The sequence below is a fragment of the Erigeron canadensis genome, chromosome 8 (assembly GCF_010389155.1).
Source record: "Erigeron canadensis isolate Cc75 chromosome 8, C_canadensis_v1, whole genome shotgun sequence".
In the NCBI taxonomy this organism is placed as follows: domain Eukaryota; kingdom Viridiplantae; phylum Streptophyta; class Magnoliopsida; order Asterales; family Asteraceae; genus Erigeron; species Erigeron canadensis.
The window spans coordinates 43,858,436-43,871,396 of record NC_057768.1 but is presented as its reverse complement, the minus strand read 5'-3'; the positions used below and the strand labels follow the sequence as shown (position 1 = coordinate 43,871,396).

The window sequence follows — 12,961 nt, the reverse complement described above, 5'->3', positions numbered from 1 at the left end:
TCCTGACTTTTATAAGTCGGATCACGAGTCAAAAAATCATGTTTTCGAATCGAGTAAAAATTTACCAAATACAACTGTTTGTATTTGTAGCCTTAATTACTAAACATGCACAATTTTTGGGGTTACCATTTCGATCGGTAACAAAGAGGGAGTACAATATAGATTAGCACTTAGCTCTGAGGTGTCCCCTGCAAATTGTGTAGAGCCATGTATGAAGCGTACTTTAGACACAAGTTCACAGATGAAGTAGTGTTGTATATTTTCTTACTACTTTTGCTTTTAATGTCACCATTTCTTTTCATTTGGGAACTCATCAGCAACATCCGATCATTCTTCCAATGTAAGGAAAATATGTCTGGAAAAGTTGTTTTGATCACTGGCGCTTCATCTGGACTTGGAGAGGTATGTAATTGAAATCTAAATACGTACACATTTTAAGGTTACAACAGGGTTTTGCTGTGACCCACTGACCCTAAATGTTCATATAAATACGAACCTAATAATTAAGAGTAATATCTTGAAAAAGAAATGACTATATTTTCTCTTTTTATTTATGTGAAATTGGCAGCTCATGGCTTATGAATATGCAAAAAGAGGTGCACGTCTAGCGATAATAGCAACAAAAAGACCAGAGAGTCGTCTCGAGCAAGTAGCAGAAAGAGCTCGTGTCCCCTCTCCTGATGTTTTTTGCATGTTTGCTGATGTTTCAAAGGTCGACGAGTGTAGGATGTTCGTGGACGATACCATTAAACGTTTTCATCACTGTGGGTACCTTCCAAGCCGACTAATTTTTTGACACAAGCTTTTTGTTATATACTAACTTAACGTGGATATATATCCTTGTCTACGTGCAGTGGATCATCTTGTTTGTAATACCGGAATAGGACCCATTTATTCATCAAACATTGATGTCACTAAATTCAGACCCGTCATGGTATAGTAATGATCATATTATAAGTTGTCCTCAACATGACTGCAAAAACGCAACGAAATTTAATCATGAAACATAAATGCAGGAAATAAACTTTTGGGGATCTATTTATCCTACTCAATTTGCGCTCCCATACCTCAAGAAAACACATGGAAAGATCATTGTCAATTCCTCGGCTGGTGGAGTTCTGCACCCGCCAAAACATGGCATCTACAATGTAACAAAAACCGTATTTCAGCATATCGCCTTACCTAGCTAGTCATTTTGTATTTTTGTGTGTAGCCTTGCTTGTTTAACCATTAAACCTCATGGTGTTGCAAGATAACTGCTGATACTCAATTTTTTGAATTGATTTACAGGCAAGTAAAGCAGCCTTGATTAGCTTCTATGAGTCCCTTAGATTTGAAGTTTCCCCAACAGTAACCATAACAATCCTGACAATCGGGTTCATAAAGACAAACTTAATAACAGCCAAATATTCAGCTAATGGTGTTGGTTTTCATCTAAAAGAGGTAAAGTAATATGGTTAAGTTCATTTCCCTGCCAATTAATGGATTCATTTATTATTGCTAAAAGTGAAATTTTGTGACAGGACTTGGGAGACGTGGTCCCGGTGATGGAGGCTAAACCATGCGCAAAAGCCATTGTTGATGGAGTATGCAAAGGAGCCACATCCATTACAGAACCAAGGTTCTATAAAGCTCTCTTCTTGATCAAGTTCTTGTTCCCACAACTCCACCGTTTCTACCTATATATGTATTGCCTCAAAATATTCAATGCTAAGACGGGCAGATAAACTTCAAGACTGCCTACATCTCACCATTACTATACCTTGCGAAATTGCATATTGTTGTTGTGTAGTGAGTATATTTTCTTTAGTTGCATTATCAGAGATATTTGAAATAAAGTGTCTAGTGATGATTCTAGTGGAAAATAATTTTCAAATATATCTGTTTGAATAATTTCTTGATATCAACCAACCCAATATTGTGCACATTGACACAAAGAGTCTTTGGCTTAGCTGAATTCAAGATGATCCACCAGCAAAATATGATTGTGTAAATTGACATAGCAAGCTACTCTGCAAAGGTATACTGTATATTGGTAAATGATACATGGATCCCGGCCGGTTATACTTTGTTAACGTGAGAAACATACTTTATAAGTTAGTAAATATTTCGGCTATTTGTTTCTGCAAACGTTAATGTTATCAGCTCTTTGCTCTAGAGCTACCAAAGAAGCTCATCTTAAGTTTTACAGTTGCAATGAATTTTGGGGTATGAATCCGTTCTTGCCCTATTAAGCACTTGAAGTTGTATGTCAAAACTATATATTCGTGAATGATAAAACTTTTGAAAGGATCTTAGATTTTTTTTTTTTAAGTCACAAATTATCTTAGCTTTGACCATTAGATGTTTTGATTCATTTTCATTTCCGAGTTGCTGCAATCCAATATCCATCTTGAAACTGCTAGTTTGGAACAGCTTATTACCCATTGTGGTCATATGGCTTTCGATTAAATTCGCATATTTGACCAGCAATATATGACTTAATTACGAGATCAAATCGCAAAACAGTTGTTTGGTCATGATATTGTATATTCTTGTACTTTAAGATCGAATTTTTATATATGGAAGCCACAGTTGTTTGATAACATTAGTTTACAACAATTGCTCTATGTAAAAGATGAATGAATTAATGTAATATCAGTTTTATTGTTATATATGAAATCAACCCCTCAGTATAATTGGCAATATTAGGAATGACATCAATTCGAAGATGAGTTTTGTTTCATCATAATACATCTACAGCTTGATCTTATCAGGCAAAAGTTCCTAATTACACGCATTCAACAGGTTTTTATGTTGCATGTCCTTCACTACTAGGCTACCATCATGGAAACTTCATGTATGATCTATATCGCTCAAATTTTGTTTAAAAATTTATATATAACAGAAAGTAAATTACCATAATAGTAAGTATCACATCACATATCAAATATTCTTTGGATGAAGTCAAAACTAAACATTTTTGGCAAAATGGGGACATGAATGAAGATAATGGTCCTCTGACTCCTGGTTATGAAGGAGTAGTTGTAACAGCCCAAGACCATTAATTTATTTAGTCTCATTATGTGGGGGATTTTATCATCGACATTATTTGAATATAACAAATCACAACGTGAGTCATAAATACACTGCCCAGCTACAGGACATCTTTTAGTTGGATACTTATGAGGGTAGTAGTGTCTGCACCTGTTTCCAATTATTACTAAATAATACAGTATAAATTCAAGTCTAAAAAAAAATCAGTTTTGTGTATTGCTCAACCATGTATGAAGCCTACTTCAATAACAAGTTCACAAATGCACTTGTGTTCTATGTTTTCTTGTTACTTTTGATTCTCCTTTCACCATTTCTTTTCATTTGGGAACTCATCAATGCTACCTGGTCATTTTTCCAACGTAGCGAAAGCATGTTAGGAAAAGTGGTTTTGATCACTGGTGCTTCGTCGGGACTTGGAGAGGTATGTTAACCTAAACCTTACGTTAACTCAAACATCTTTTACGGAGTATTATATAAAACATTGGAAAGTTTTCTCACATTATATAAAATGGCAGCTCATGGCTTATGAATATGCAAAACGAGGTGCACGTTTAGCGATTATAGCAATAAAAGAGCCAGAAAGTCGGCTTGAAAACGTAGCTGATAAAGCCCGTGAACTCGGGTCTCCTGATGTCCTGTTTCTATTTGCTAATGTATCAAATGTTGAAGAGTGTAGGATGTTCGTGGGTGACACCGTTAAACATTTTGGTCGTTGTGAGTAGCCTATAAGCTCGTAGTTGAGGTGGCAAAATGAGTGGGTTGGACAAATAGATATATGGGTCAAAATGAGAAGTGTTTTTGGTTGTCCATCTTTTCACGAGAAGTTAATATATGATCTTACCCATTACGCATATCATTGATACTATACAAATTTAACATTTTGAACAAACCAATAAAATTAAAAGGTAGGCATCTAAGATAGTTTTTGAATGACTTTGACCCACTAGACTCAGTTGGCCCGTTTCTTTTTTCAACTAGGTAATACACTAGTAGAAAGTTTCCTTGCAGTGGATAAATTAACATGCTGCTACTCAATTTTTTAACAGTGGATCATCTTGTTTGTAATGCTGGGATTGCAGCCATTTATTCAAAAAACATCGATGTCACCAAGTTCACACCCATGATGGTATGATCTTTTAAATTTGTACGTAACAACTTATTTCATAGTAAGCAACAAACACAACTTGAGTGTATTTATATATGAATTATTAGTGCAGGATATAAACTTTTGGGGATCGGTTTATCCAACTCATTTTGCAATCCCACACCTCATGAAAACAAATGGAAAGATCATTGTCAATGCCTCATCTGCCGGAGTGCTGAACCCACCAAAAGGCGGCTTCTACAATGTAGCAAACCGTACTCCATTGACAAAAAAACTTTTTTGGACTTGTGTCTTATCTGACCTTAAATGTGCAAAAATAACTAGTAATCTTGTGGAACAATTTTCAGGCAAGTAAAGCAGCATTGATTAGCTTCTATGAGTCTCTTAGATTTGAAGTGTCTCCAACAATAACAATAACAATTTTGACACTTGGGTTGGTAAAAACAAACATCACAACAGCCAAGTATTCCACAACTGGTGTTGGCCTTCATCTAAGAAAAGTAAGTATATCTGAGCTAAATTATTTCCCTTTTGACGATGTATCTAACGAACTTATTACGCAAAATCACATTGGGCAGGATCTTGGAGCTGTGCTCCCAACAATGGATCCCGAGCCATGCACGAAAGCCATTGTAGACGGGGTATGTAGAGGAGCAACATCCATTACAGAACCAAGGTTTTTTAAGGCTCTCTTCTTGATCAAGTTCTTGTTCCCACAGCTACATCGTTTCTACCTTGGCCTTTATTTTCCTCGAACGATTAAAAAGGGTACGGGTGCACCTATGAAAAATAGTTGCTAATGCTGTCGGAACTCGGAATCTGAACCGATTTATATAACTCGTCCGTCATAACTGGTTTTATGTTTTCTGGAATATGGTTGTTCTCAAATTTCAATTTAGCTAGGCTTGCTCAACGGATTGTAACTTCTTTTATTTTAACCAAGGATTGTAACTAACTGTTGTAATGTATGCAATTTACCAATGTATTTTTTCAATTTTAAGTTAAAATTTTTAACCAACCACCCTGTCTGCCGACTGCCGCTCAACCAATTACTGTTAAAAACGATCCTTTCGATGGAGAATTTATACCCCTCTACGGCTCAACCAGTTACTGCTAAAACTTTTTAGAAAACAGGAATTGCTGTCTGAATAAGGCCCAATAAGTTTAGACCCAATCTAGGACCCATCATCATTATTTATATTGACAACGTTTTTTTTCCCCAAGAATTCAACAACCCAAAGTCTGATTTTAGTTGTCAAATAATAAGTGAGCCTAATAAGTTGTTAACTATCTTAACAACTTCACCTAAACAAAGAAAAGAAACTCATTGATATGTTGATGGGTGTTGATTTTCACACCGCTATTTTTTTTTTACACCACCAAACATGCATAACATAATTGTACGATACAATACGTTAAAGCATGTTTGATGATGTACGATTAAAAATGAATGGTGTTACATGTATTATATCCACTAAATATTGATTTGTACATATCAAATCTTTGAAAAGATACGTTACATCTTTCAAAAATACATTACCCTTTGATTAGTTGGTATAGATAAATAATATGTAAGAGATTATGTGTTATTACAAAAGTTCTAAAAAGATATTACTTTCATGCCCTTTAATATTTCGTTACGCGTCACCAATCAATGTCCGCTACGTGTTACTTGATCAATGGTTGATTTTACACCCGGTATCATTATTCAGATTTTGTCATGTTGGATTCCGTTTGAGTTATTTCTCTTTCGGTTATTCTTGATTTTTTTCATAGTAACCCGCCTACGTGGCGAGTTGCAATTTGTTGATGTCACACCCCGTACCACTATTCAGACTTTGCTAAACGCATCCCTTACGGATTTTCTACTATAGGTTACTTTTTGGTTTTTTTGGACATTATTTTTCTTTTGAATCATCCAACCTTTTTGTATCACACATCGTACCACTATTTACATTTTATTATATCGCATCCGCTTGAACTCTCAACAAATATCTTGATGTTTTTGTAATATTGTATCCCATTCAGTTTCTACTAAGAATTACTTTTTAATTTCTTACACACTTTTAAACAAACATATTCATGACAGAATAATTTTTAATTAATAAGTGGTTGAAAGTTCAACGCAAATACACCAAAATAGTATAAGCGTTTTAACAAGACAACTGAGCCCCGCCATGCGGGGTCCAAAATTCACTAGTTAATATGATAATAGCTCGACTTGTCGAATCATCAAATTTTATTTTACACATAGTCACATAAGTCTAACCTTTAGACAAGGTCACAAGGGCTTTTTAATGTGATTTTTTATTGGATTTTTGCTTAGCATCGAAGTATCGAACGTAACAAGGACTGATTAAGACAACCGATTACTTATAGGCTCTAACCGTTAATTTGTTGTTATTCTAAATTTAAAAGTAAAATGTTCTCAAACTGAATTATAATAAATTGTCCGTATTTATGAGTTTTTAAATGACTCGATTCCTACAATATATGTACCGTCTATTCTTTCTTAGATTTAGTCCTTCAGGTATACAACAAATAAAACACCTACTCTGAGCAATTTAATTATGACATTTCTCATATAACATGTAAAAGATAGACCTTTTATTTTATTATATATTGTCACTATAAGCTACAATGATAATAACAAAGCTAGTTTCCATCCTCATCAGTAATGTATTTAAGACTTTAAAGCAATTTCATCCTAACTATGCATAATACGAGTATATTAATATGATCTAGACTTGTAATACATAAGCCAATACGAGAATCATGCTCTTGTCAAACAAACATCCGACGCACATTTAGGCAGGAGTTAGAACATGATCACGCCTTTCGCGAAAGTGCGTATTAGGTTTGTTCATATGTAGTTAGTAATGTCGATCATTAACGTGATATACCTATCTCAAAGATGCCTCTGATCACATGATTCTCATGTTAGATGAATATATAGTAAATGATTTTTTTATTTTTGTTATTGCCAACTTTACACTGTGCCAGCATGTGGAATAACCAAATATTTAGATGGAACATAGAAAACAACTAATCTGCTATTTTAACTTTAAAGGGTGAATTTCATTAATATGCACAAAATTACATCTGTACAATACAAATAATAAAAAAAACCAAAAAGAACATACAGAAACTTTCTATTCTAAAACCAACAATTCCGACCTCAATGCAAAACTAAATCTGCAAATACAATCAGCAGACTTCCAAAGCAGCAGCCTCCTCATTACAAACACAACACACGATCCTCATTAGTTACCAAGAAGCGTCATCTTTCACCGCTCTCTATTCTCATTCGCATACACTAACAAGAATCTGCTCAATAACAACCCTTCACTCCTCTTATTCTGCAACAACCACCAACTGATAGTCCTTCCACCTTAAATTCCATTTTCCAATCACATTATTCACATTTTTAGAATTCTTAACTCTCCAAGCCATCATTTTATACCTCACATTTTCTTCAGTAATTCTGCAAACAACATCAATACCCCTTTCCTCCTTTTTAAAAGTTCTCAAATTCCTCTCCTGCCATACAAAGTAAACAGATGCAGCTAGCACCAATTTGCTAATTAACAACAACTGCAATATTATTATGAGTCTTCTTAGCAGCAATCCTCCCAATGATATCATCCATTCCTGTATTGCCACTTAACATAGGAACCTTTTCAATCAGTCTTTTCCATACCTGCAATGCATATCCACACTTAAAGAACAAGTGTTCATGACTGTCTGCTTCTTCCATACACAAAGCACACTTAAAATTCTCATTCTGCTTCCATATCACCATCTTATCATGTGTCATTAATTTTTCTGCACAACCAACCACAAGATAAATGCATGTCTAGGCACCATATGACTAAACCATACTACATTCTTCCAATTTACTTTAGCATCATCTTTTCTAAGATCCTCCCAAACCTGCTTTGTACAAAAATTCACGAGCACATTTTGTCTAGTGACCCATTTGACACTATCTTTCCCGTGTTCCTGCAGATTAGGTACCTCAATATTTCTTAAAAACTCAAATTTATCCAGCCACTCTTCTGACCACTTCCATCTTCCCTCACTAATCATATCAGCCACTCTAAGATCATCTTTCAATCTTTCCTCAAAAATCTCTCTTCTATTAATTTTATCACATAATGGCCCAGCTTCACACCATTTGTCATACCACAATGAAATCCTTTTACCATTTCCAACTTCATATCTAATACAATCTTTGATCTTATCCCTCAATTCAATCATAACTTTCCACCCCCAACTGTCATACTTATCCACTGAGACTGCCCAAATACTGGAGTTTTTTAACCTTACCACATTCAACCATTTAGCCCATAATGAATCATTATTTTCCAAAACTGTTTTACCAACAAAACTTCATTCCACTGTTTTAAGTCTTTTATCCCCAGTCCACCTTGATCTTTTGGTTTACATACATTCTTCCATGCCACTCTAGCCTTCCCTTTAGCAGATTCCCCAGCATTCCATAAGAAGCACTTAAACAATTTCTTAAGATCCTTTATCACTGTGCTAGGCAACATGTATACAGATGCCCAATATACTTGCATAGATGTTAATACTGAAGAAATAAGCTGAATTCTACCAGCATATGACGGGACTTTATTTCTCCAACATTCAATTCTGTTCCTCACTTTGTCAATTAGTATTTTACAATCAGCAACACTTAATTTCTTAGCTAACAGAGGTACTCCCAAGTATTTCACTGGCAACTTTCCACACTTAAATGACAATATCTGCAAAACTTCTGCTTTTTCTCTCTCAGCCATACTTCCAAAAAATATGGTGCTTTTACCCATATTTGGTATTAAACCAGAAACTTTAGAGAATTCATCCAAACTTTGCTTAATGACATTAACAGAATCCACCTCTCCTTTACACAGTACCAATAAATCATCAGCAAAGCACAAGTGTGAGAGTTTCAGTTCCTTGCACCCAAAATGATACTTAAAATTCTTTGCAGCTTCTATATTTTTACACATGATAAGATTCAATACTTCCATAACCAGTGTAAACAAATAAGGGGACATAAGATCCCCCTGTCTCAAACCTCTACCCCCTTTAAAATACCCATGCACTTCACCATTAACACACACACAGAAAACTTTGTGGAAGTAACACAAGTCATTATCCAGTTCACCATTTTCTCATGAAACCCAAAACCCTTTAAAATATCCCTCAAAAAATCCCAACTTACAATGTCATATGCTTTTTGAATATCAATTTGCATAGCACATTTCTTAGGCCCATACCTTCTGTTATATCCTCTTAGCAGTTCTTGGGCTATCAAAATGTTGTCTTGTATATGTCTCCCAGGCACAAATGCACTTTGATTGATACTTACAATCCTTCCAAGCCCAGACTGGATCCTTTTAGTGAGTATCTTGCTTATGCATTTATATATGACATTGCAACAAGCAATAGGCCTGAACTCTGACACCTTATTAGGGGTAGCAATTTTAGGAATTAATGTTATCAAAGTAACATTAATTTCCCCTAGTAAGCTTCCACTACTAAAAAACTCCTTAACAGCACAACACACATCCTTACCTACCACATCCCAAGCCTTTTTAAAGAACTCAGATGTGTACCCATCAGGCCCAGAGGCCTTTCTACTATCAATATCAAACATAGACTCCTTTATTTCTGCATCAGTCACACCCTTAGTCATTTTAGTAGCTTCCTCTTTACTAAGGGTTTTCACAAACATATTATCCCTAATTCTGTCCACTGGTTCTGTTCTACCAAAGAACTTTTCAAAATGTGTAACAAATTGTGCAGCCACTGCTTCTCCTTCATATTTGTTTCCTTGTTCATCACAAATGACCTCAACTTTGCATTTATTTCTTCTAACTTTCAGCAAACTATGAAAATATGCAGTATTTTTGTCTCCCTCTTTTAACCACTGCACCTTCACTTTCTGTTGCAATAAACTAATTTCATCTTTTGCAGCCTCAATATACTCATTCAATGTTTTAGCAGCCTCAATATACTCATTCAATGTTTTAGCAGCCTCTACTTAATTTCTCCTTTAAACTATTTACTTTCTCAAACAAATTACCATCATTCCAACTCATCTTGTTCAATGGCTTTTTTAATTTTTTCATATTCTGCACCAGCCTATACATATGAAATCCTGGACCATTTTCCTCCCACTCCTTCCTTACCAATTCCATAAAACCATCTTTTCTTGTTACAAAATTTGAGAATCTAAAAGACCTCTTTTTCCCACCAGAATTCTCCTTAAAGACCAAGACTGCAGGACTATGGTCAGAAGTTAAATAAGGTAAAAATACCCCGGTGAGCTCTTGGGTAGTTCCTTAATAACTCCTCATTAATCAAAATTCTATCCAACTTCTTAAGAATATTGCACTCCTTATTCTTAGGAGATTTTGTCCACGTAAAATGAAACCCACTACTCCCAATATCATCCACTTCTAATGAATTCACAGTATCTCTAAACTCACACATATTCATAGAAGCAGAAGATCCCCCAGCAGAATGCTCATAAGCATGCAGAGTGACATTAAAATCACCAATATCACCCATGGCCATTCTCCTACAAACTGCTTATGTCTCTCTAAATCATGCCAAAGAGTTCTTCTCTCTATCCCATTATTACTTGCATACACAAAGCTACAATAGAACTTGATATTACTCTGGCACTCTTCAATACTATACAACATCACTTGTTTATTCATATCTATCATCATAAGCTTCACATTACTAGAGTTCCATCCAACTAAAATTCTACAACTAGTTGGACTATAATGAATGTTTGAAATCCAGTCCCACTTATTAAAAATCCTATTTCCAACCTTATTTACATTACTAACTTCCAAATGAGTCTCAATAAAAGCACATATCTGGAACTTCCCCTCCCTAATAAACTTAACTGCCTCATTCTGCTTTAACTCATTATTCAACCCTCTTATATTCCAACATGCAATTTTAAAATCCATTACTAATAATAAGATCAAAGAAACTCAATTTAGTAAATGAGAATCTCCTCCACCTATTTCATTAGCAATCAATTCCTTAATTGCCTCATTCTCATTCTCCTTAACATTTTCTTTTTCAGAATTATCACTTTCTATATGTACAGCCTCCCATCTTTCCTTAAAGAAATTAATCATCTCCTTTGACCAATCTTTAGTCACATCAATAGATGGCTGCCATTTATTCTTAATGTATTATTCTACTATCAGTTTTTCTCCAACATCCAATTTACCTCCCACAGTGTCCTCCTCCTCAGACAACACAACATATCTATTAGCATGCACTCCACTTTCATTTGTCTGAACATCCTTCTTTTTATTATTCACATCCTTATTCTGATCAGTCCTACCTGCCTCTCTACTTTGCCACACTTTCTTATTCTGTCCATTATTCCATTTTCTGTTGCCATTAAACCAATGATTCTTAGGATTTTCATTAAACCTTTTACTCCTAGGTTTCTGAAATCCATCACCCTTTGCCTCATTTACACTAGCTTCACTTACCTTGCTTTTATTCTCATTTGCTATCTCTTCCTCATCCTTTTTATGCAATTTACACTTTTCACTAGAATGTCCAAAAACTCTACACTTATTGCACATATCAGGAATCCAACTGTATTCAACATCTACAAATTTGGTCCTCTTAACATTATTCTGCTCATCTTTATACACCACTTCAATTTTTCCTTGTAATTTCTCCTGAGCATTCACTTCCACAAGCGCTCTAGCATATCCTAGTCTCCCAACCCCTCTATGACACATCATGGCAGTCGTATTATCCATTTTCAAAGGTTTGCCCAACCTACTGGCCAATGCACTAATACCTTTCAAACTCCATGCTTCAAGTGGTACATTTAACAATTTAACCCATAGTGGAATCTTACTATGATCAGTCTTTTCTATACTCATCTCTGCATTCCACTCTTGAACAACTAATGGTTTACCATTAACCATCCAAGGACTTTGCTCAATCACATTATTCATTCCCTCCACACTCCTAAACTTGAAATAACATATGTCATTATTATCTTTCAAAATGTCTCCAATACCATACTTTCCCCACATTCTCCTCAAATGATATCTCAATTCATTCAGACTCATCTTACATCCTACAAAAAAACCACAAGCAGTAAATTGCCATTTCTTACTCCCCTCAACTACTAAATCTTCTTCAAAAATCACAACCTCTTCTCCTATCTCATTCACTCCAGTGGGCACAAAAAATAACTTGTTATCCAATTCTCCACTATTATTCACAATATTTGCATATGTATCATTTTTAGTCCTATTTACACCAGTTTTAATATTAACTCTATCAGCAAATTCAGCAATTTTATCAACAGATGTAGAATTAGTACCAGAATTATTGTCATCAACATCATTTGCACTCTTTTCCATCATAGATTCCTCAATAGAAAAATCTCCATTATGTCCACAGCTCTTATTTCCTCCAATTTCAATCTCAGGTACAATTCCACCTACATCACCATGCTGTGCTCCTCCATTCATGGAATCATCCTTATTCATACACTCATTACCATTACTTCCAGAATTGATCACCTTCTTTCTACTCTCCTTCTCTTTGCTGACGTCATCCTCCATATTTTTATCATTTTCATCAATTTCATTTTTATTATTTAACTCAGATTCATTATTATCATCATTCTTAGTTATATTATGTTTATTATTTTTATTATTCAGCACAAAATCATCTAAATTTATAGGAATTTTAGTTTTTCTACCAGATGATCGTTTTTTTGGCATTTTACGAAAAAAACCCAAATTCTAG

General features: G+C 34.8%; 2 protein-coding genes across 2 annotated transcripts; both read left to right on the top strand.

Moving 5' to 3' along the window:
• The first annotated feature begins 207 nt into the window (after positions 1-207).
• On the top strand, positions 208-1,833 carry LOC122580687 (11-beta-hydroxysteroid dehydrogenase 1A-like). Its single transcript, XM_043752953.1, has 6 exons — positions 208-402; positions 569-764; positions 855-934; positions 1,017-1,148; positions 1,291-1,443; positions 1,524-1,833. The coding sequence occupies exons 1-6, from the start codon at positions 208-210 to the stop codon at positions 1,725-1,727; spliced, it is 960 nt and encodes a 319-aa protein (XP_043608888.1). The 3' UTR covers positions 1,728-1,833.
• A 1,386-nt stretch (positions 1,834-3,219) lies between these two features.
• LOC122579945 (11-beta-hydroxysteroid dehydrogenase-like 4A) lies at positions 3,220-5,159 on the top strand. The gene is made up of 6 exons (XM_043752213.1): positions 3,220-3,457; positions 3,552-3,750; positions 4,083-4,162; positions 4,254-4,385; positions 4,489-4,641; positions 4,720-5,159. The coding sequence occupies exons 1-6, from the start codon at positions 3,263-3,265 to the stop codon at positions 4,939-4,941; spliced, it is 981 nt and encodes a 326-aa protein (XP_043608148.1). The 5' UTR covers positions 3,220-3,262; the 3' UTR covers positions 4,942-5,159.
• Positions 5,160-12,961: the final 7,802 nt, after the last annotated feature.

What these genes read in the sequence shown, in the direction of transcription:
- LOC122580687 (XM_043752953.1), top strand. Translation starts at nt 208, where the DNA reads ATGTATGAAGCGTACTTTAGACACAAGTTCACAGATGAAGTAGTGTTG. An exon ending in CTTCATCTGGACTTGGAGAG is followed by an intron (nt 403 to 568) that starts GTATGTAATTGA and finishes TGAAATTGGCAG; the next exon opens with CTCATGGCTTATGAATATGC. An exon ending in CATTAAACGTTTTCATCACT is followed by an intron (nt 765 to 854) that starts GTGGGTACCTTC and finishes GTCTACGTGCAG; the next exon opens with TGGATCATCTTGTTTGTAAT.
- LOC122579945 (XM_043752213.1), top strand. Translation starts at nt 3,263, where the DNA reads ATGTATGAAGCCTACTTCAATAACAAGTTCACAAATGCACTTGTGTTC. An exon ending in CGTTAAACATTTTGGTCGTT is followed by an intron (nt 3,751 to 4,082) that starts GTGAGTAGCCTA and finishes ATTTTTTAACAG; the next exon opens with TGGATCATCTTGTTTGTAAT. An exon ending in CCAAGTTCACACCCATGATG is followed by an intron (nt 4,163 to 4,253) that starts GTATGATCTTTT and finishes TTATTAGTGCAG; the next exon opens with GATATAAACTTTTGGGGATC.